The sequence below is a fragment of the Poecile atricapillus genome, chromosome 1, assembly GCF_030490865.1.
Source record: "Poecile atricapillus isolate bPoeAtr1 chromosome 1, bPoeAtr1.hap1, whole genome shotgun sequence".
In the NCBI taxonomy this organism is placed as follows: domain Eukaryota; kingdom Metazoa; phylum Chordata; class Aves; order Passeriformes; family Paridae; genus Poecile; species Poecile atricapillus.
In genome coordinates, this window is record NC_081249.1 from 123,105,416 (window position 1) to 123,129,935 (window position 24,520).

The following is a 24,520-nucleotide window of genomic DNA, read 5'->3' on the forward strand; positions in this document are numbered from 1 at the left end:
ACTGCACAGGGACTGCACTCTTTGCCAGTATTTCCTGGTGGTAACTGATCCCACTCAAGCTCTTCATTGTTTTATCGTGTCATCATAGAACAATTTTTTCCCACTGCAGAGGCAGTAAATACAGTTTCCATTGTGCTATAGTAGAAATATGAGAACATATGCTCTGAAAGTTGAAGGGGTAAGAAAGACAGGAATGAGTCATTAGTACTGGACAGCCTTAGGTCTCACTTGCACAGCACAGCTGCAGTTGCCAAATTAAAAATCTTCATGTTTGCAAATCGCAAAATCAGCTAGGTTGGGAAAGACCTTTGTGATCATCAAGTCCAATGTATGACTGAACACCACATTGTCAACTGGACCATGGCACTGAGGGCCACATCCAGCCTTTCTTAAACACCTCCAGGCACAGTGACTCCACCACCTCTCTGGGCAGCCCCATCCAATGCCCAATCACCCTTCTGTGAAGAAAATTCTTCCTGAACCTTCCTGGCACATCTTTAGTCTGTGTCCTCTTATTCAATTGCTGGTTGTCTGGGAGAAAAAAAGACTGACACTTGTCTGCCTACAATATCCTTTCAGGGAGTTGTAGAGAGTGATAAGGTCACCCCTGAGCCTCCTTTTCTTCAGCTAAACACCTGAGCTGCTCTTCATAGGACTTGTGTTCCAGATCCTTCACCACTCTTGTTGCCCTTCTCAGGATGCTCTCCAGTGTCTCAACATCCTTCCTAAACTGAGGACCCAGATCTGGACACAGCACTCCAGGTGTGGCCTCACCAGTGCTGAGTACAGGGGAAGAATGAGCTCCCTGCTCCTGCTGGCCACACCATTCCTGACACAGGCCAGGATGCTGTTGGCCTTCTTGGCCACCTGGGCACTGCTGGCTCACATTCAGCCAGCTGTCACCACTATCCCCAGGTCCCTTTCTGCCTGGGCACTGTCCAGCCACCCTGTCCTCAACCTGTGGCACTGCAGGGGTTTGTTGAGGCCAAAATGCAGGAGCCAGCAATTGGTTTTGTTCAGCCTCATATTGTTGAATTCAGCCCATCTATCCAACCTGTCCAGGGTCCCTCTGCAAATGTAACTGAACAACTCATACAGGATAAAAACAAGTCTTGTAGAATTACTTTGTGTCTTTATTGATAATTTATGTTATGACTACTAAAACCCCAGATCTGTGTGATTTGCAAAATGAGAAGAATGAAAGACTTTTGAAAGACTTAATGCCTCTTTCAATAATTTCAGAACAATCATTAGAGGGCAAAGAGAAAACAAAAATCCCATTTCTTGATCATACCAGGTTAGTCCGAACTACTTTAGAGTTTGCATAAAAGGAGATGATGCCCTTTGCTCAGTACTTGCAGATGGCATGCATCCATCAACACTTGGAATTATCCAGCATTTACTGCACAAGTTGGGACAATGCTGATCAAAACTTTCTGGAGTAATGTAAGAAACTCTAGACACCACTTAAGTAAATTACTTCATCAAAAATTATTTTCTCTACAGTACCTATTTTAATGTTTGTTGAAAGCCAAGTGTATTTTTGCTGTATTGTGAGTTCTGCATGTGTCAGCCTAACTCATGTCATTAAGCTCTCATCAGATATTACTGCAGGAAAAATTCAAATGACCAAACTTTTAAAGTAAAAAACCACTTTTAACTTCATCCTCCTAAAATTATCATCTCTCAGGACATAGCAGAGAAACTGAAAGCAGCATCGATGCTGTTAACATTCTGATTCAAACTTTCGTGGAGCTGGATACATTCTGTGCTGGGCTCAGTCCAGCTGAGCCTGGCTGCTGCTTGGGCTTGAAGAAGGGGACGAGATCAGGACCAATTCCCTTTCTCCTGGAGCTGCTGCATCTTCTTCTGCGGCCATGCCTTGCTCCAGGTCCCTCTCTTCCTGTGTCTGCTGGCCACATTCCTGCGTCTCCAGGCAAAACTGGCTCATGTTAGTTTCCACCAGGGGAAGTTCTGATTAAAGATCAGAAACACTTTTTCCCTGAGTGAGTGGTCAAAGCCCTTGCTGCTTCTTGTGATACCTGATAGTGATGCCCTCTGCCCTTTGGGACAGTGTGGCAGTGTGCTTCTGACACCTCTCGTGTGCTATCGCCTGCTCGAGCATGGGGGAATAAATCGGCATGGCTACCATGGAGTGCCCAAAGATATATTTGAATTCCCACAGGGACTGTCTGGTCTGAGGGGCTGCATCCAAAGACCAGGGGATGTGGTGAACTTAACAATAGACGGGGTTCCCTGGGGGCACGTGTCTGACTGTGACCACACGATAGGGGTTTTCACCTTAAAAGTCTAAGCTCCTGCCTATTTTGGGATGACTCCATTAGCATCTCCCCAGCACCCCGCCTTCCAAGGCCACACCTTTACTCCCTCCATGTCAGCAACCCAGTTCAAGGTATGACCTGTCCCAGCTGATTAGATTCCCACAGGACAGCTGCAGAGAAACGTCAGGTAGAGAAATAGAGAGAGCAAGACAGCAGCAGGTTATCAGGAAAAGAACTAGATGACCTTTAAAGTCCTTCCCAAGCCAAACCATTCCATGATTCTAGATGATGTGTGGATGTGTATATGAACTTGATATTACTAGCAATATTATTATCATTATAATTATTTTATTTATTCACTATCCTACTATTTAATCTTCTTATTATTATTCCTAGACTTCTTATTACTATTTACTATTACTACTACAGTTTCTTCTTCTTATACTTCTTACTCTTCTAATTCTTCTTATTCTTCTTACTCTTCTTATTCTTCTTACTCTACTTACTCTTCTAATTTGTCTTATTCTTCTTATTCTTCCTACTCTTCTTATTCTTCTTACTCTACTTACTCTTCTAATTTGTCTTATTCTTCTTATTCTTCCTACTCTTCTTATTCTTCTTACTCTACTTACTCTTCTAATTTGTCTTATTCTTCTTATTCTCTTTTTTCTTCATATCTTTCTTATCCTTATATTCCTTGACTTATTATTCTTATTATTTCCTAGTACTACAATGTCTTCTACTTACTCTTCTTACTCTTCTTATTTATCTTATCTTTCTTATCCTTCTTATTCTTCTTATTCCTAGACTTATTATGTACTACTAAAACAATTTCTTCCGCTTCTTATTCATCTTACTCATCTAACTCTTCTTAATCTTATTTTTCTCAGTTTTTCTTACTGCTACTACTATTTCTTCTTCTTCTTTATTGTCTTCTTCTTCTTCTTCTAATTTTTATTCTTATTTCTTCTTTACTACTGCCATTTCTTTGTCTTCATTTGATTGTTATTGAAGTCTTAAAGCCTCAGGATGGTGGGTGGGCTGCAGGCCAGCTGCCATCTGCGGGGCCTGTGCTGGTACCCGCAGCGGGCACTAATCCTCCAGCTGTGGTGCCAGGCAGGGCCAGCAGCACAGTCTGCGCAGCGCCCGCAGTGCCCGCCTCATGCGTGAGGGGCGTTTCTTGCGGGGACCCGGCTGGCTCTCACCCCAGGCCTCCCGAGGCGTGGGCACTGGCAGCTCTTCTCCTGAAAAGCCTCCCTGTGGTCGCTCGCTGGATTCTTCAAGGAGCTCCAGGAGGCTCACTCCATCCCACTCGTCGTCCTGGGGCAGCAGGGACTTGACCTCAACGCTATGCACGATCATAATTTGCCCGTTGTCCTGCTTGAGATCTTTTACACGGTAATCTTCCCAGCCTGACTGTGTGGAGGGTCGATTACCGTACTCTTTGGGCATCTTCTGGCTGCTGAAGTCTTCCTCTTTGGAAAACTCTTCTTCAAGGGACTCCTCCCAGTCCGACTCTTCCAGGTAACTACCAAATCCATCCTGTGACAGCTCCTGCTCTCTGTATTCTTCCGACTCAGAGTGTGCTGGGGACCTAACAACTCCTCGGAGGGAAAGCCATTGCTCCAGGTATTCTTCCCAGTCAGAAACTTCACTGATGTTCTGGGCTTCTCCTATGGACAGCTCTTGCTCATTGAAATCATCCCAGTCAGAGAGCTCATGATTTCTACTGGCTTCCACTTGGGACAGGTCTTGCTCACTACAGGCTTCCCCCTGGGACATGTCCTCGTAGCTACCGGAGTCTCCTTGGAGCAGCTCTGTCACTTTCTCATGGTTACACTGGGAAAGCTTAAGCTCAGCAGCCAATACTGCCTCCTCACCCTTTTGCTCAGTCCAGACCCACCCCCTCTCTGCCTCCTCCTCCTCCAGCTGCTTGCTGAGGGCAAGGGATTGCATTGGGCTGGATAAGGGGCTGGGGGAGCGGCTTGGACTGTGTGAAGCAGAGACTGGGACAAATTCCCTTTCTACTGGAGCTGCTGCATCTTCTTCTGCAGCCATGCTTTGCTCCAGGTCCCTCTCTTCCTGTGTCTCCTGGACAAGTTCCTGCATCTCCAGGCAAACCAGGCTCATGGTCTCAGAGCTGATGTGCTGGGCTGAGTCCAGCTGAGCCTGGCTGCTGCTTGGGCTGGAAGAAGGGGATGAGATCGGGACCAATTCCCTTTCTCCTGGAGCTGCAGCATCTTCTTCTGCAGCCATGCTTTGCTCCAGGTCCCTCTCTTCCTGTGTTGGATGGTCACATTCCTGCATCTCCAGGCAAACCAGGCTCATGGTCTCAGAGCTGATGTGCTGGGCTGAGTCCAGTTGAGCCTGGCTGCTGCTTGGGCTGGAAGAAGGGGACGAGATCGGGACCAATTCCCTTTCTCCTGGAGCTGCTGCATCTTCTTCTGCAGCCATGCTTTGCTCCAGGTCCCTCTCTTCCTGTGTCTCCTGGCCAAGTTCCTGCATCTCCAGGCAAACCAGGCTCATGGTCTCAGAGCTGATGTGCTGGGCTGAGTCCAGCTGAGCCTGGCTGCTGCTTGGGCTGGAAGAAGGGGACGAGATCGGGACCAATTCCCTTTCTCCTGGAGCTGCTGCATCTTCTTCTGCAGCCATGCTTTGCTCCAGGTCCCTCTCTTCCTGTGTTGGATGGTCACATTCCTGCATCTCCAAGCAAACCAGGCTCATGGTCTCAGAGCTGATGTGCTGGGCTGAGTCCAGCTGAGCCTGGCTGCAGCTTGAGCTGGAAGAAGGGGACGAGATCGGGACCAATTCCCTTTCTCCTGGAGCTGCTGCATCTTCTTCTGCAGCCATGCTTTGCTCCAGGTCCCTCTCTTCCTGTGTCTGCTGACCATATCCCTGCATCTCCAGGAAAACCAGGCTCATGATCTCAGAGCTCATGTGCTCTGCTAAGTCTAGCTGAGCTTGGTTGCTTCCTATGGGGCTGTATGTGGCATGGACTGACCTGTCTGTCTGTGCTGGTGGAATGTTCTCGCCTAGGCCAGGAGACGCTGCTGCCTTTTCCACTGCAGGAGGCAGAGGCTTGGTGGGCTCCTCCTCCCCAGCAGTAGCAGCCCGGGCAGCAGCAGCTGTTGTCTCAGTGTTCAAGGGACTCCTCGGGGCAGGAGAAGGGCTGCGCAGGTCATGTGCTGCCTCTCCCGTCTCCTGGCTTCCCACACTGCTGGCAGAGCTGGGCTCCAGCTGAGTACCGGTGTGGCCATCCTTGTCTCGCTCTTGGGACACCTCTGCCTCTGTCTCATCTTCTTCTCTTTGGAACATGTGTGGATGGCCTTGCACGTCTCCTTCCAAAGGTGACACTTGCTGGTATCCCTCAGCTTCCCACAGGCAGAGCTCTTGGCCACTAAGAGCTGCGCATTGGGAAAGCTCTTGCTCCGCCTCGTCTTGCCTCTCTTTGTCCATGGTGACCAAGGGCGGGCCCCTCCTCCTTCTCAGTCTCCAAGAGCGGCAGGACTGAGCTACCCCCTGCCCCCAACCAGTGCCCACTCAGGGCCTGCTTTTCAGCCAGCTGGGCAAGGGGCTGGGTACCTCGGAGTTGGGCTTCACCTTCTCTCGCTGTGTCTCGCACGTTCTCTAGCGCCAGATCCCAGGAGCTGCTGCCTTGCGACACAGTGGCTCTCACGGGACTGGCCACTGCAAGGTTCTACAGCCCCTGTACACCCCTGCAGGGCGTGGCTCCGCCGTGTCACAAGGCTCTCTGGGCACCCCAACGTTCCACATCGCCAAGGGCCCTGACACATCACGCCTGTGTTGCCAAGGGCCACACCCACAGCCCTTCAACGGCCAAAGCCGCCACAAGCGTCATGGAGCAGCCCCTGGGCTTGTGGCCTTCTAGCTCCTTCTTATCATCTGCTTATTAAAGTGATCCAAAATGCCTCTGCCCAAATTAACACACAAACCACATCACACTCCCAAGCCAGTAGGATGGGTTTTAATGAACACTATATGAGAGAGAAAGAGAGAGAGAAAGAAAAAAAGAGTAACAGAGACAGATTAAGTAGAAAACGTCACTGCTCTGTGGATGCCAGTAGAGTCCCCTTGATGCTATCCATCAGGTCTTCTTGGTGCTGAGGGTGCCCCAAAAACCTGCAGTTCAGTGGACTAATACACATTTGGGCCAGGTGGGAATGCCCAAGTACCTCCCATGGCAGGGACCAAGTTTGACAGTCTCCTGCAACAGACTCTGGATCTCTTGCATCTCCTTGTATCATGTGCAAAGAAATGTGAGGTGTAGAGGTAGAAAGAAATAGGAAAAAGGTCTCAGAGAGAGAGCAAGAGAGCAGAAGGTTATCAGGTACAGAACTAGATGGTCTTTAAAGCCCTTCCTAAGCCAAACCATTCCATGATTCTAGATGATGTGTGGATGTGTATATTAACTTGATATTACTATTAATATTATTATCATTATAACTATTTTATTAGTTACGAGTTTTATAACTATTTTATTAGCTATGAGTTCAGCTGAGCCAGCTGAGCCTGGCTGCAGCTTGGGCTGGATCAAGGGGATGAGATCGGGACCAATTCCCTTTCTCCTGGAGCTGCTGCATCTTCTTCTGCAGCCATGCTTTGTTCCAGGTCCCTTTGGACAGGATTTGAAAAAGCATTGCTCATAGAATGAAACAGATATTTGATGTATATTTTTACCTGGATGGCTCCTCGATGGAGAAGATCAGTGGCAGAGCAGAGAACTGGCTTCCAAAATATGCACTGTATTTAGATTCCAAGAGTAAGCAGTGTGCAAATGCATGTACGTGAAGGCAAATCACAGCCAGTTAAGTCTTCACAATAGGTGAAAAAAATAGCGTAACATCTGAAATATTGAACTCTCAGTAATTAATATCTTTGCCAATGAACACAACCTGACATCTAGATTATTTTGTCTGGGTATTAATTTAAGCAATGTTCAATTTATGTTGATCCCTTTGAAGGCTACAAAACATCCTGCTAGCTTTCACAGCATATTCATTTTCACAAATAAAAAATCAAGTCTAGTTTTCCTGAATGAGGTTTGTATCTTCGCCATATTTACTCTGGAAGCATGCCAAACCCTTTGTAATAGTAAACACAACTGTTTACTTTTGCCAAAATTAAAGTAGATATAAACTTTTGTATTACCAGGGGAAAATAGTTTTATTTGGAGCTATGAAGAGTCTGTTATAGCATCCACTGAAATTAATGGAATTTAAGTTTTAAAGCAGTAATGTGCTATTTTAACAGATACTTTCTCAACACCGAATACAGATGCACAGCTTTCTGCAACAGCAGATCTCACAGGAACACTGTCAAAAGCAATCACAGGCATCTTGCAAGCTTTCACACTTTCATGCTCAGTCTGAAAGGCTGCCAAAGTAATGATGATATGCTTCAGGCCAAACCTAGTGGGTTTATAATTATTCACTTAAAAGGGTAAGTGATTTGTGCAGGGTAAATGTTACAAAGGCAGTTGTACTTTTGTACTTTGTGATCAAAAGACAGTCTACCAGTAAAACATGCATGGAAAGCAAAGCAAACACAACCTGAACTTCTGCACTACAAACTGCTATGCTACACAGTTACTTTTTAACAAGAAAACCATGAAAAGGGGAAGAAATATTTCAGTTGTAACTCCCTTGCAATTCCAAATAACCTTGCTTTTTAGAAAAATTTAAATGGTTTAAACAGTACTTACACAGTTGCATAGTCACAGACCACTGCTGAGCCACAGACCATGGCTCACTGTGAGACTTTCACAGTTTTTAGGAAAGTAAATGCAGCCAAATTAATTGTACTTCTCTCAGGTATAGAAGGTAGAAGAGGGAAAAGATAACCTCGAGTCCCTGTCATGCATGTAACAGCCTGGCCCTGGGCACCAAGGGTTGTTGCCACTGCTTCAGCTGGGTAGACCTGGTCCTCACACAGGCATCTCCAACCAGGACTGCCAGTGTCAAACCCCTCGCATTTGACATGAGCATGGCAGACATGGATTTTATTCCTACCTGGTAAAAATAAATCTGCTCGCATTACAGCTCTGGCTTCTTCAGAGAAACATCGTTTTTTCAACCACTCAGCTTCATATTCACTTGTGTGTTCGTCAGGCCACGTAATAGAGATCTTTCAACACAAAGGAAAAGGTGAGTTTAGAAAAAAAAAATTTGGAAAATACCATCTAGAACAACAAAACCCCTTAGAAACTGCAGATATTGTAATACTTAGATCACTAATATCAGAGTTAAACTTTACCTGAAGCATGATAGCAAACAAGTAACGAAAACCTGAACACCATTCAAATTCTGACACTTTTTATAAATGTTCATTTTCATTGCAACCCATGACCTAATTTACTGGTTTGTGTGGACTGTTTCCTCTGTCGGAGCTGCACTTAATAGAAAGAAGGGAATTGTAAAAACTGGTGCATATGACTGGGGAGAGCACTTCACCCCAGCTCAGAAGAATGAAAATATCTTGCAAAACACTGACAGGTCATGAAAAAAAAACCCCAAACATGACAGACAAGGACTTTGTGCTAGGAGATAAATCTGATCCCTACTTTTGAAGCCTTCCCTTTACCAAATAAATTTTTAAGAAGTGTTGGGTTTTTCAGTTCCTGAAAAAAACATGGAAAGAAAGCATATGGCTTTGCTTTTCATGAACTGAAAGAGCCCAGTCCAGCACAGACCCTCAGCTGGATTTTTAAGATGGATGAGTAGGTATCAATTCCCAATTCACATGACTCTGCTCATTCACATGATGGTAAAACACTATCACTATCATTTTAGCATTAGTGCTGTGCTTTCATCAGTTTCTGAATATAAGTGGAAGCAGACAATTCTTAATTTGCCTAATCAAATAATAAATTTACATTGCATTAATTTTGTCTACAATCAACTTAGGAGCCCAGAATTCCTCACCAGAGACCCTTACCCTGTGACTGAGACATTAACACACGAGTCAGCCTCTACAAACTGCCCCTGCATCAAGGCTGCCCCATCTGACCCAGGGTGGATTGATGCATATTTGTTTAAAACATCTTTAAGTATACAATGAAGGAAATGAGTTTGCCAAAGAAGCCATGTACTGCTTTTAATAAAACATTAAAAAATCCAAATAATATACTAAGTTTTTATGTGTCAGGAAAGACTGAAATTCCTAAAGAGGGCAGCTCCTATCCTTTCTTGCTCAATAACCTTCTGTTTTCCAGAAAGAAATGTTAATGCAGATAAGTAGACAGGGATACAGACATTAGTCCAATTCTGATTACTGGATTCAAGTTTGGTTTGAGAGTTCACTCTACGATGAAGGTTATTTTACATTGAAAATTTGCTAATAAGTAGGTATTTTTGTTACGGATTAAGGTCACCATTGTTTTACAATTTGTTTTTCAGATTTTCAAGCCTTTTACTTAAAGACTAAAGAGAAGAAAAAGTGTAATTAAATTTGCAAGAAATGTCTGTATTTTCAACAACTAGTGACGAAGAAGCATATGGTAGAATTTTAAAATGCTTTATTATATTATAAAAACTGAAGCCTGGGTTTATGCAGCCTCTGCATAACATCTATAAAGTGAAGTTTTGTATGAAGGTGAAAGATCTGAGTTCCCCAGACTGGGATTCTTCCTAAAAGCTTTGCGAATACCTGGTAAGGCTTGCAAATAAGCAAACTGTGATTAGAATATAACTTGGAATTGTCTCGAATTTAGACTAATAAGCATTGTTAGACAAGTTTCATGAGAAGATGAATGATGGTTTGCATGAAATACCTTCCTTGGATCTGCCAGAGCAACCTGCTTCACCACGATGTTGACATCCAGGTCCTCGAAGAGCAGCCTGCGTGCTCCGGCGGAGGGCAGGAAGCACTGGGGACACTGGCAGTTGTCCCTCAGCCAGACGCAGGGGTAGATGCTCTCACTTCCATCCTCCCACTTCACGCACACCAAATGGCCCTCGTCCAAAGCTTCCACCTTCAGGATCCCCAGGCCCATGCTGAGCTGCTGGGTGGTGTGGAGCACTGCAAGGCTGAGTGCTCCCAGTGAGTGGCTCCCACCCAGGCAACACACCCGGCCTCCAGGGACCCCGGTCCTCAGCAGAGCGTGAGCCACCGACCTCCACCTTTTGGGCTCTATATTGAAATCGTCAGAGGGAATTCTGTCATGGAGCTCCTAAAACACCACAAAGAGCAGCTTATTACTGAAGAAGTCAGTACAGCAAAAGGGCAGAGTTACAGTGATTCCCCCTTCTCTTCCAACTAGCTGGACTTCAGGAATATTCATTAAATGTTGCTTACAGAGAGTGTACTCAGACACATCTATTCAAAAATCATTTCAATTTGATCCATCATCTTGGCTGTCTTCTCTTGCTACCTCCTCTGACCAGAGATTATGCAACCACCTTAAAACCTCCTCTCCGCTTGGTTCGACTAAGAACTTGTGCAAACCAGGCCAGAGCAAATGAGTCTGTGAGCTCTGACCTCCCCCACCCTGAACCCAGAGTGGATTTTCAGGACAGATGCTGGAAGTGCTTTCTTGTAGATCCTTTCTTCTTCCTCATCCTTGTTTACTTCACCCTAGATCTGAGGTAACTGGTGCCAGCTGGTAAATAGTGTCACTGGTATTTTTCTCATTTTTCCTTTAGGTGGCTTAACACAGTCCAAAGTTCCAATCAGGAGGAATATTCAGGAAAGGGTGGGCTTTAGTGGTCGCCATTTTTTTATACAGTTTGGACATAAAGGGCAAGAAATCCTTCATAACAATGTTTAAGCCCTTAGCCATAACACTTGTCTCTCACAAGAAGACACCTCAAAATGAATTCCACAAACCAAAAGCCTAAGTTACTGTTAACCATGTTCAAAACCTAAAGCAAGAAAAGTACATACATCATAAGCTCTGCTGTGGATACTATGGAACAGAAAACACAGAATCCATCTCCCTGCAAGGAAAAGCTTTCTAAACATGACTGTAGCAACAGCAAGGGAGTTCTGTGAGAGTTCCTCTCTCCTCTCACAGCCAGACCACTCTCTATAGGTATAGTCTTTTATTTAAAGCCAGATGCATAGTGCACAGCAGAAAGATGGTGTATCCAGATCCTAGAATTAGAAAAGTTCTGTCTAATGTTTTTCTTATTCAGAAAAATTCAGGGGAGGCTCCCTGAATCAGTAAGTCCTTATATGTGTATTTTAACTTTTGTGATTTTTGACTTTATCAACGTCAAACATTGCATTTTTTTTTTTTTTTTTTCCTTAAGATCACAGGGCAAAATATTGATGCTACCAGGACCAAAGTCTTGCCAGCTGTCTTTGTGCACAAAAAAAAAAAATGTCCTGGGCTTCAGTATTTTGACTCACAAAGGCCTACTGGAGTTATCAGACGGTTTTTCAGTATTTTTCCTTTGCTGCAGTTTAGAACTAGGCTACACAGGACTCTTGGGTCTCCATTTGTTTTTATTTCATCTGATTGAGTACAGAAAAGCAGAATACTGGGTTTTTCTCTTTCTTGGATAGTTTATGGATGGTAGTCCCACTGGACCAGTAAATACTAATCCTCACTTGCAATGCAGTACAGCTAGTTTTGTGCATACAGACTTAAACCTCTTTTATCCAAAACTGTGTTTATATCCAGATCGAAAATATTTTCTTTCATACAAATGTATACATAAATATACCAATGTCAATATACATATATTTGTATTTCCACCATACTGCAATTTTCCCTTGAACTGTAAAAGTATTTATATTGCAAGACTGGCTGCAGTGTCCTTCTGAGATTTCTTGGACAAAGTTTGATTATGTATGGCTGAAAAGCTGTGTTATGCCTTAGGGTTTTAAAAAAAAAAAAAGAAAAGACCATTTCAACCATAAACTTTTGCTACATCTGTACTCGTTTCAGGATAGTTCTCTGTTCAAAGTTAGCAGTTCACCTTGCCTGACACCTGGACAATGCTGAATTGTCCAGCACAAAGCATGGTACTCACATCCACATGAATTTAAGCACCTGAGCAACAGAAATGGTTGGATCAAATTATTTCACTTATCTTTCCATGTATAAGGAATTCTAGAATAAAGCACTCTTCCCAGAACCAACCACACAGTTCCTTTGGGGATAGGGATGCTTTTTTCTGTACACTAAATATAGTAGGAACTCCTGCAGGTATCTGCTTAAGACCATGAGAATCGGAATTTACTTTAGGAGTTTAAAGCCATCAGTAAGCGTCTCCAGCTTACTAAATGGGGGAAGCAGGAGAAATCCAAAGGTTTGGGGTCTATTAAACACCTATGTATTTCATTTTAAAGTTTCTCCATAATGTATTTCATACATTCATTTATCCAGTCGTCCACACACTGGTTCTGCACACAAATTTCTCGTCTTATGTAAGTGGATTTCCAAATAACTTTAGTATTATCCACATGCTTAGTGTTTAACCTAAGCAAAGGCTCTTCTTTAACTTTAGCATGGTGGTTATAACTACCTGGATTTTGCATATGGACATTCTATAAATATTTTTTTCAAAATGTCAAAACAAGGGACTGGAAAATATATTAAGCCTTTACTTTCTGAATGTCTCAAAGGGAAGATTCATCACTAAATCTGAAGCCCTATGTGAAGCTTGCCTGATTTAAAGGGCTTCTAGACATCTCCTATTTTTTCACCCAATTAAGAAATCTAAACTCGCTTCTAAGAGACTCCAAATACACTACTAGTAATAGAAAACCACATTTTTTATGGCAAGAAACTGAGGTGAGTTTACTGTCTTTCCACCACAAATGTCACCTAACTGGTATTTGTTCATCTGGTAATAGGTAACTTGGTCACACAAAATGCATGTCAAGCTGTGAAAAAACAATTTCATTTTGATTTGTCTCAACACTGATTGTCAGAGGCATGTGGAGGAGGGGGAGCACATGTGCTACTTGCAGGAGGCAACTAAGAGAAGATGGAAGAAAACTTCATCTTTGAGGAGACTTTGCGTGGCAACCATTTCCTGGCTCACATGAGACAGGCAATCAGCAGGGGAACACCAACAGCACTGCATCCTCCAGAGCAATCAGATGGCAAAAGGTCTCCACCAATGGACTGCTGTGGAATGTTGCACTTGGCTAATACATGACCCCCAAACTCTTGGTCCTGTCAGCATGTGGACTTTGGAAGGAGACAGGGGGCATAAAAGTAACTGCATCAGAAGCTCTACAGGGGTTTTTTTGGCTTTTTGAGTCTTAGCTTTTTGGGGATTTTTTGAGTTGCGGCTTTTTGAGTCTGGGGGCCTTTTGTGTCTTGTGTTTTTGCTTTGGCTCCAGCCTTCTGAGGTCTGCTTCTTGCCTGGCCCTAGACTGTTTTTTGTCCCTTCTGCCCCAGTTCCAGCCTGCCTTTTGGCTCTACTGCCCTTGCTGGCCCCCATGTATGCACTTTTCCTCTCGCTGGGAGCTTGGCAGGACACTGGCTGACCTGTGAGCCTCGTGTGTAGCCTGTGTCCTGCCCTACCTCTTTGCCCATATAACATATATGGGCAAAGATATATATATAACCCATATATATAACCTGCCTGTCCTGCCTCCCTGTGTCCTTGACAGATGCCCTGCCTGCTTCGTTCCTGCATTCCTGCCTGAGCTGCCTGTGTCCAACCCTGCCTGCCTCCTGATCCTATACAACTTAGGTCAAAGTTATAAGGTGCCTCTATAGCTTGAGTTATAAGATATCAATATAACCTGATATAAATACAATCTGAATCATAGCTTTTTATCCTATATAACCTGAATCATAACTTTTATACTTCTACGACTTGATACAAGTAACTTTCTATACAATGTAATGGCTAGTATATGGTTAACTAGTTGCTTAATGCTGAATAGAAAAAGAAAAAAACTCACCAGGTGGGCAGCTTTAGAGATAGGTAAGTATAGCACTAATGAAAAATTGGCAAATGTAAAGCAAATTACCCACAAAACAAAGAATTTAGACCAGTTAGGACCAGACAGACCAAGGAACACCGTAACTGCGCATGCTCTGAACACAAAGTTGAAAAGTTCAGATGTGAACAAGACCTTGGAAGCCTTCACCAAAGACCCCTGATGACCCCCGAACTGGGGAGGGACAAGTGCAGTGCAAAAGAACTGTCTAATAACCATGAGATCATACAATGTAAATTAGTGCCTGCATATAAATGACGATGTTACAGCGACACAGTAACACTAAGCAATACTTACTGTATAAATATACCAGAGCACTTGACAAAGGTGAGTGAGTTAGGTGGAGATATCCCCCTCACCACCAGCACTGCAATAAACAAATAACTGTCCTACAGACACCAATCTGTGGGTATTTATTTCCAGCCTATCTTTTGGGCATCACTCCAGCGCGCTGCCGCCATCCCCGCTGTCATTCTGTCCGGGGTCCTGCCCCTCCTGTCCCATTCCCACTCACCTGGTGTCCGGTTGCTGTGGGAGCTGTGCCTGTGGAGCCTCTCTGAGAGCCGTGTCCCTGACCGCAGTGCACACACACACAGAGCCTCTGCCGCCCGGGTGTCGACAGCACTCCCTGACCCTCTGCTGGTAACGCCCTCTTTTCCTGACTGTCTCCCTTCTCTCTCTCTCCCTACCCATCCTTTTCCATTTTCCTTTTGCCTTTTCTGTCTTTCTTAGTCCTCTTTAGTAGGGAAACTATTTTTTGTTACCAATAAATAGTTTTCAGATACAATGTTGTCTCACTTGCATTAATTTCATCCTAGATCATCTGTTTTAAAAGATTTCCTCGCAGCTCCCTACAGTAGAATGCAACACAAGCAGAATCTTTTTCTAAATCCATGACAGCAGGTTTTGTAAACGCCTTTTGGAACAACAGGCTAACCTAAAAGAAACAGACACAACCAATCCTCTGGGAGCCACTGAGGTGAGATAAATGTAATTTAAGTTGTCATGGGAAAGGCTGTAAGCCAAAGGAAATTTTCACCTCTGCTTGGATGTGAGAGGCTTTTACAGCTGTGCTCAACTCGCCTAACTTCAGACATGTACCATCATGACTTACACCCAAACATCAGTTAAGATCAGCCCCAACACTCCTAAATAACAGGCATATTTGGATCACAGATCAGCCAACTCTTTCAGAAACCTGTGGTGGCCTACAGCTGGCCTGGAGGCCTCACAGGTATAAATAATCCCAACTTTATAACTGAAATGTGGTTGATTACATAATTACCCTGCTTATGTAACTGGACCAGAAAGGCCTGCTGGAGAGCAGGCCCAGGCCGCTGGGGATTCTGCCTGCTATGGGCTGTTTGGGCTGGGAGGTGACTAGCTTGACCAACGAGGATTAACCACACGTGCCTTCTGATCTATATAAGGAGGAGAAGTCTTAATAAAGTCAGCTGGCCAGCTGCTGTGCATGACTTTTGTGTGTGTTTGTTGCTGTCCTGCCCCTGACACATTGTCACAACAGAAACCTACTTTAGGAGGAGACAAACCAAACTCCTCTTCCTCTTGAGTACAAAAAGAGCCTCAGTGACTAGCCCCAACATGAATGTTACACCATGTTACTTATACTTCAGCAAGACTACTTTTCATGGCATTAATTCTATGATTCACTGATGCTTTTATTTACTGACACCCTTCTGGAACAATCACAAACGGTGCCAGCCCTGGACTTTACTGTGACACAGAAAAAGGCTGGACTGCTGTCAGTGATGCTGCTGTTCCACAAGGCTGTAGTTTTTGGTGTCATCTGACAAACCTATTGTTAATCATACAGTACCTTCTTGAAACATTTTTAGTCCTAAGAGCCAGAATCTGAAAGAGCCACTGTATCCTATAGAAAGAGAGAGAGCAGGATCTCCTTCTCAGGCTGCAACAGAAGCATTGGATATCTTCAGGAGAGGAAATTATTGTTGCTATATTTTATATATTAGTAAAGGCCTGTATGCACAAACCAGCCTTTGACATAAGTCGTGATATTAAAGGCTAAAGTCCTTGAAACCTTCATGCAGAAGAGAGAGTAAAGTAAAACAATATCCTTGTGTGTAAGAGAAAAAATGTAAACTGTGTGTGTTAGCCAATAGTAGCTTGCTCTGCCTGCAGACCCTGTAGAACCCTATAAAAGGTGTGCTAAAGATAGAAATAAACGGCATTCACAATTACTTCTGTGAAGACTGGTGAACAGCTCGGGGGTCTTTCAAGAAATTATTCCACTAGATGCTTTGTAATGCTAATAAAAAACATTATATGTGGCTTTTAAAATTCGTGAATCTACTTGGTGCACTGCCCCAAACATATTCAGCTCTTTCATTTATGTCTACTTATTGAAGTCATCTTGTAATTGCCTACCACCACTGTCAATTAGGAGAGAATTGGGCACTCAAGCTTTGGTGTTCTTCCACTTCAAGAGGAAGCATGGAGATTATTATAGCAAAAAGATCTCCCTTGTGATAGAGTTAAGCATTTACTATTTAAATACACTGTAGTGTTTGCATTAGACCTCTGTTTCTGTCTTCACTGTAAAGCAATTTTTTGGGTTACTCATCTGCCAGGAGAAATCCTGTAACAAGCAAAAGGCTGTTATTTTCCTTGAGTTATTCATATTATAGTGTCACTATTAAAATGAAAACTCATTTCAGAGTGACTAAAAATATTTGCTATAAAATAATTTCTAGTTGTTTTTCTACTTAGATACACAAATGTAATAGACCTGCCAGTCTAGGCTTTGTCCCAGACACACAGCACCAGACCAGAAGCTTCTCCTTTCACAAGGATTTTCTCTGATTTGCATGAGTGGAGTGGTAAGAGTATTCTGGGTTAAGTTCTACACAGATGCCACCCAGCATGTCTTCATTGGTCTACTTCAATAAAGCATTTCACAACAACTAAATTTGTCACTACCTGTACTACAGTGCTCAAGCTTCCTAGGTGTGACCTATGTGCCAGGTGATTGTCAGGCACATAGTCCTCTCTTTCTCAGCTGCACCATGCAAGACACGACATTCAGTCTCTCTGGCTGTCCTTGGTGTAATGGCAGTGAGGACATGAAAGAACCAGATATAGAAGCCCTAACTCCACCAGCAGCGCAGTAGTGGAAAATAGGAAATCAGATGTTTGGTACTGGGAACCAGGACCTGTTGGTATGCAGAAACAATGCCTATAAATGGCTTCTTAAAGGATGGTTTGGTTCCTGTTTCCAAGCAATGTTAATGCCTCCCCTTAGGGTACTTTGGCAAAATCTGCAATAAATTGGGGCCAAGAGAACATTTTCCATCCAGGGAATGCAGGATGATCTGCAACATACCCCTTTGATTTCAGAAAGCAAAATATTATGGTTCATGCTATGCCTAATGTGCACTACCTTGTCCTCTGAGTTTATATAAACAAGTTAAATAGATTATTAGAAGTGGCAAATGATACTATTTAAGTATTAAACAGCACATCCTATGAGCTCCAACAAACATGAATGGTGGCTCTACAGAACTGCATGGCCTGAGATTATCTGCTTGCTAGCCAAGGAGGAACGTGTGTTATTAAAGGACAGGACTGCTGCACTTCCATCAATGATGAGTCTGAAGTCCAATAGTCAAGAATCACCACAATAGAAAGAGCAGTAGAAGAGTAGCACAAAGAGGAAAATTCTTCTTGGTGGGACTGGTGGTTTACTTCATGGCTTCCAAATTGGAGACTGCTACAAAATGCATTTATGGCAGCCACTGTAATCACTGTGGGGTGTGTACCTGCCTGTATTATGATTCAATGTTATAGTTGTAACACTTTGTCCTGGAAAACGAAGCATTGAGACTTGCCTGAAAGAGACACAGTCTCAAGAAAAGGGCACAAAAACCTGACAGCTTGACGGACAACAGACATTTTCAGTTCCCCCTGAAGTTGCTAAATAGAGCTTAAAGACTAACCAGCAAAACAGATACAAGAATGTAAAAGTAGACCTAAAGGATGTTAAACATAGCTGGAACCAGTAGATAATGAGGAACACAACGGCTTTTGTGGCAATGCCATCTAACAAGAAGCAAGACCGCATGCCCCAAGGAAAGCTCAAGGTGAGGTCATCTGCAACACTGGGGTCACTCAGTGGGTATGACCACCAGAGACCCCTTAGTCAACCCCATAGAACCACAAAAGGAAACCCAGAAAGAGGTAGATGCACATAAATTAGTTCTAGAAAAGGTGGTGCTTGTGTATTAGCTAGACAATACATTGTAATGAATATGTATGGTCATGATGGAATGTAAAGTTCCATGACATACCTGATTAGGGAGATATTCTCTGAGTGTGTTCAGCACACTGAGAATAAAGAATACCTGCTTTCTAGTGTTTCAAATCGTGTTAGACAGTTTGTTTTCTAGCTGAAATCACCCCTAGTATCATCCTTGCCTAAATAAAGCACATCTAGTGTCTCTGGTTGCAAGGCGAAATTACATCACCTTGTATTCCAGCATGCCAGCGTCTGCAGGAAAACACTTGTCTGACGCTGTTACTTTACAAGCAAAGCCGCAAATATGCATCGTAATAGCAGAAATCCCTGTGTACCCACATTCCTTCACGGCTGCACAGCACTGTGTGTGAAGGGTCAGTGGAGACACTGCCTGAAGGGTCCCTGCTCGGGAGCCAGGCCTCAGCCAGCCCGCGCTCCCGCTCCCAGCCTTCCATCTCCTTACTGAGCGTAATGAGCGCAGACGCCGAGGCGGACAATTTGCGCAGGTAGCGGCTGCAGACAGACAGGCTTCCAGCATGCGATACCCGCTCCCTCACGGGTGGGACCGGCCGATACACGAGCAGCCCCCAGCCGCAGTCCCGGGCTCGGGCCCGGCTCCGCTCACCCGGGGCCCGGCTGCCCCTGCGGCGGGGCGGGGCCCGGGCGGGCGAGCTGGGCCGGCCCAGGCCCGGGCCCGGGAAGGGCTGGTGGCCGGGGTTGATAAACGCGTAGTGCTCTCATGGGAATTTGTCACCTTTCTTTAGTTAAGGGGTATCTTTATGCGTTATTTATCACCTCAGGAACACACCGGAGAGCAAGGTTTTGTTATCCTTGTTATCACCACACTGACTTTGCAGTTAGTTACACGTGAATTTCAGAAGGCATTAGGCCTGGATTTGGGCACGAAGGGTGGAAAACTGCTCATTTCCCGTGGCTTCTCCCCTGTGTCTAACAAACCCTTCCCAATCACTTCAGGCTCCTGGGATGGAGAGGGAGTGGTGGTGGTGGTGTGGAAAGAAAAAAAGCACCTGCGGTTTTAAATACCAGATGTAATCTACAGTAAACATTGCTGAAGAGAGACAGCCTTTTATGAATAAGACTATGGTCAAACAGAGCCTGTGCTGTGGCACAAAAGAATCCCAGCCACTTATTTTTGTACCCTCCAAATGAATGGGGCAGATTTGTATTAGACCAGCAGGATCATCCCCCCAAACTTTGCACTGGTGAGGCCACACCTCAAATCCTGTGTTTAGTTTGGGGTCCCTCACAGTAAGAAAGACATTGAGGTGTTCAAGCATGTCCAGGGAAGGGAAAGGAGCTAGTGAAGGGGCTGGAGCAGAAGTGTCATGACAACCAGGGAGGGAGCTGTGGAGAAAAGGAGACTTGGAAGGGATGGTATCATTCTCTACAACCACCTGAAAGATTACAGTCAGCTGGGGGTCAGTCTCATCTCCCATGTAATAAGCAATAGGACAAGAGAAAATGGCCTCAAATTCTGCTAGATGAGGTTTAGATTGGATATTATTATTTTTTTTTTTCACCAAAAGTGTAGTCAAGCACTGGAACAAGCTGCACAGAGAAGTAGTGGAATCACCAGCCCTGGAGATATTTAAAAGCCATGTATGTGGCTTATGGACACAGCTTAGGGGTGAACTGGGCAGAGCTGGGTTAACAGTTGACTCAATGATGGTAGAGGTCTTTTGCAATCTAAATGATTCTATGACTCTATGAGATGATTTTACTGCCAAACAAGTCTTCTCAGCAGTAAGCTTCAGGCAAGTGAGCTTCTTGGAAATAAATTTTAGAACAACTTTAATATACCCTCATTGTTTCATGCCTGATATATTTTGACTGGCAAATATATTAATGACATTTATTTGACCAGTGTGTTTCTTGTGATTGAAGGGATGGAGGTTGTAACAGAGAGAAATATGATTTGTGTAGTTGAGGGAAATAACACAATATTGCACCTACCAGTTTTCAGCTGGAGCGGCTGATGTTGGTCTTTGAGTTTTTAGCTTTTATTGCACTCCAATCCCCACCTTCTTCAGTATGCATAAACTGGTGGCATAACTGCCATGAAAGAAGAGGAAAATGGAAAAGGAAAACCTTTATTTGTCTCCAGATAGAAAGCTTTTCCTAGCTGTGCAAGAGGCACCTGCTCCATGAGACACTCCGTGGCCGTATTGTGGTCTGTAAAGCATCCAGAAAAGTCCTGGTACTTCCATGTAACCAATAAAGGGAAAACCTTAACATAAATTTTGCCTAATCATCATTTTTCAAAGACAGTAAAGCATTCACAGAGATGGAAAGTTGGAATGTTGGCTAGTTGGATGGGAACAAATACATGCAAAAGTGAAAATATTCAATGGCTCTTTAGAAACATTTTTGCAGTTAAAAAGACTGAGCCTGCAAATGCAGACTGGAAATTAAGTATTTATGTTGGTAATTATAATTTAACATCTTCAAAAAAAACAACATTCACATGCCAAGGCAGTGCCAGTAATGTATGGAGTTGGATGCATTACTTTCTTTTAAGGGAAAGAGTAATAGGAATTAATTGTTTCCAAATTAGGTCCCAAATACATTTTTTCAGTTTGCTTTCACATTCTTGCCTTGTTTATTTTTCTGTTTGCTTTGTGGAATACATACATTTTTGGTTGTCACAGCTGTCTTTTGTTTTTTTATTAAATTTTTGTATGAACTAATGTATACCTCCCACCTCCCCATTTAAATACATTATTTGAAACCAGAAGCTTGAATGTTCTAAATTATTTTCAAGGTTTGATAGACTGGATGTCTGGCAGATAATCAGGTTCCTTTCATAAATACTGTTTAAAAATGGCTTTATTTATTTATTCCAGAGGTTTTTTAACTCTTTATTGTCTTTATCCAAAGATAATAATTACTTACCTGCAGGTATTTTATATGAAGGACATACCTTATTCCTTGTCTCAGTCATTTGTCTGCAAGTAGTAACTCCTAAAAAAGAGCAGGATGAACATTTTGCCTGTGCTGAATGTTTAGATTATTGCTTGAGAATCCATATTTCACCTTCCTGACTCTTATACTGGTGACTTTGCAACACAGTACCTTAACAGTAAGTTTCTTAATTATTTTTGATACTTTTTTTTTCTTTTAGAAAAAGTACACATTAAGTACATACTGGGTGAAAGAAAATATTTTATATTTATGCATTTATAATTTGCTTTGTTTTTATTAAATGGAGAAAATAATGAATTCATTTGTTTCAAGTGTCTAAATAATACAGTTATAGGCTTTTAATGAGTGAAATCTGTTATTAACGTAAGCTATGTATATAAGCATACATATAAATCCCAGTCAAGCTGGGAAAAAAAGAGACAAAAGTAATTTAGTTTGGACTTTAGGAAGAAAAGTACATATACCAAGAATAAAGATTTCTTTTTCCCCCAGTCAAAAGGGGAACATATTGAAGTATTCTAAGCATAAGGGTGTAAGAAGTCTTGTTTGGTAATAGGAGCATACCAGTGTGTGCAAGGCTGGGTCTCTGTTTCTACTATATAATGTTTTTACTATATTTTACAATATAGAAGTGGAAAAGGATCTTATCCACCTGGAAGAAAAACCAAACTGTCTTTAAGATGACATAACAGCAAAATCTGACTCATTAATGCTGTGCTTGCATTTGTTGTGTTTCTGTAAAAGAAAGAATTTTAAAAGAGGTGTATCAGAATATATAATGAAAATCTCTGCCTACAGTATATTTATGTGCCTTTTTACTGTCACAACATCATTTTGCTTAATCCTGTAGTGCAAGATCAGTCCACTGATTCTCTCTGGGCTTTAGTCTGTTTATTCTGTCACTGTCATTCATATGAGGATGTACTATGGGGGGTTTATGCCACACGTCTCCATATGACCTCTGGTCTTTGCAAAAGGTTACTGCCACATAAATACCAGTTTTGCAGTAATTAGTAGGTAAAGGGCATTGCAAAATTTAAAATTCTAGGGTAACATAAAAAGAGCAAACCTCTTAGGAAGCAAATTCTGCTTGCTACCCTGAGGTGACAGTATAAGACTACAACCTAGACCAGTATTCCCAGTGGAGTCAGACATAACCAAAAATAACAATGTTTTCCTGGTTCTGTGAGCTGGAGCTCTGCACACATGCAAGGGGAGATAAAAGCAGCAACTCAGAGCAGGCCTGAGATGTGTCTGCAGTGGGGCAGACTGAAATGTAGCTTGGAAATGTAGATGAATTACTGCTAAAGTCAGTGAGATGTGCAAGTAAATAAATACCGTGCAGCCTGCATATGGTTGTATTAGATACAATGGAAAAATGATTTGTATAGGAGCTATAAATATGTTGATTTATAAAATCTACAAGTAGTACAAGGGGATGTCTGACTTTTTGAAAAACCTAACTGACAAAGAAATATAAGTGTTAGAAATGAAAACTGGACCTGGCTGCAAATTAGCTTCTAGGGTAAATGAGCACACATTGAACTTCAGTTCATTCCTGATGTACATTAATTCCTCTGCACTCATATAAGGAAAAAAAAATCTGAGTGAGGTTTACCTCTTTTTCATTCACTCTTTTTTTCTAGGGTTACTCTTCTGAAATTAGTATGTGAGATACTATTTAAAGTCACAAATCTAATAGCATCCTAATTTATATTAAGATATATATTAAAAAATATATATAGATAATGAATTAGCTTGCATTTTGTTGTATCTCTGTTTGAGTCCTGAGTAAAAAGTGCATTACTTTAATACAAATCTCAGATGAATTACATAAAATTAGAAACTAAATCATATTAATTGAAAAAGGACAAAGCCTGCTACTAAGAAAAATTGACTGCTCTTCATTAACCAAGAAGCTGTCCACACAGAAACTGTAAAGGAAATAATTTTTATCATTACCCTGAAAAAGGCAGAACAAGGTCTTAGATAAATTCAGCTGAGAAACTAAAACTAAAAGTTACCTGAATTAATTTTCATGGATTAAAACCTAACACTAAACTGAAAATCATAATCATATTATTTTTGAGAAGAGATAACAAGTAAACAGAAAAAAACACCTTGCAGTTTGGAGTGTGTCCAAATTCTTAGTGTAAATAATAGTATTTACACTATATACCGAGTATGTAATACCAAATTATTATTATTAATAATAAATTAATAAATCTGTTATAACACTAAAACTCTATGTTGGTAACTCCTGTTACAGGGAAAAATTTGCAGAGTGAAAAATGTACGGAAAATATGATGCAAGTACATAGCTTTTTTGGTCATCACACTCTTCACAATATTCACATGATCCTCTTCACTGGATAATCAATCTCTCTGCTAAACCAGCGTTCTCTACTGACTTTCCTTCCCCCTCTCCCCCCAAGAAAGCTTAGACACGAACAATGACTACTATACAGAATTTCTAAGCACTTCCAAGGGGTGTACACAGTCCAAGGAAGGTTGTCATCTGAGAAAATAAGATACTCTTGGCATTGTCTTTCCTTATGAAAGAATGTTAATGGCATGTTGGAGACTGCCAGCAGTACCTCCCTAAGGTAAGGCAGTTTTCAAGGAGGAATGACTCTACACAGACATGAATGACTCTGTCCAAGCCACATCATTAAAAATGTAATGGTTATGGAGACCATATGTTTTCCTTGTTACAGAGGTAGTCATTAAATTCTGCCTTTTCCAGTTATAAATTGATCTTGTAGCCAGGATGACAACTCAGTGAAGAAAATAAAATAGGTAGTTTTAGTCTTCTTTTACACATATGTTCTAATAACAGCTTTTTAAAGAAGCATGTAGCACAGTCAGGTTTTTTTGCCAATTTCACATATTATAGGAATGAAATACAGATCCACAAATTGAACAATTTTTTGCTAATGGCTCACAAAAAAAAATATCTAAGTAATACAAAACAAATTCCCCAATGAACTGCAAGTTAAAATACATTTTAAAATGCAGAAAAATTACAGACTTTGAATCCAAGGCTTCCTTCAGGAACAGTGGCTGTGAAATGCACTTCACTCACAACACTTCAGTG

General features: G+C 42.4%; 1 protein-coding gene across 2 annotated transcripts in view; it reads right to left on the reverse strand.

The window, feature by feature from the left end:
* Positions 1-19,129, reverse strand: part of BBOX1 (gamma-butyrobetaine hydroxylase 1) — a 38,261-nt gene extending 19,132 nt beyond the window's left edge. Inside the window, exons 1-3 of one of the 2 annotated variants that reach the window (XM_058855802.1) lie at positions 18,944-19,129; positions 10,072-10,470; positions 8,312-8,426 (exon numbers count right to left, since the gene is read on the reverse strand). In XM_058855802.1, the coding sequence (XP_058711785.1) occupies positions 8,312-8,426; positions 10,072-10,470; positions 18,944-19,018 (589 nt within the window). In that variant the 5' untranslated portion in view covers positions 19,019-19,129. Of the gene's footprint in view, positions 1-8,311; positions 8,427-10,071; positions 10,471-18,819; positions 18,836-18,943 lie in introns of those variants that run through there. The other variant, XM_058855811.1, reaches the window with a different exon arrangement.
* Positions 19,130-24,520: the final 5,391 nt, after the last annotated feature.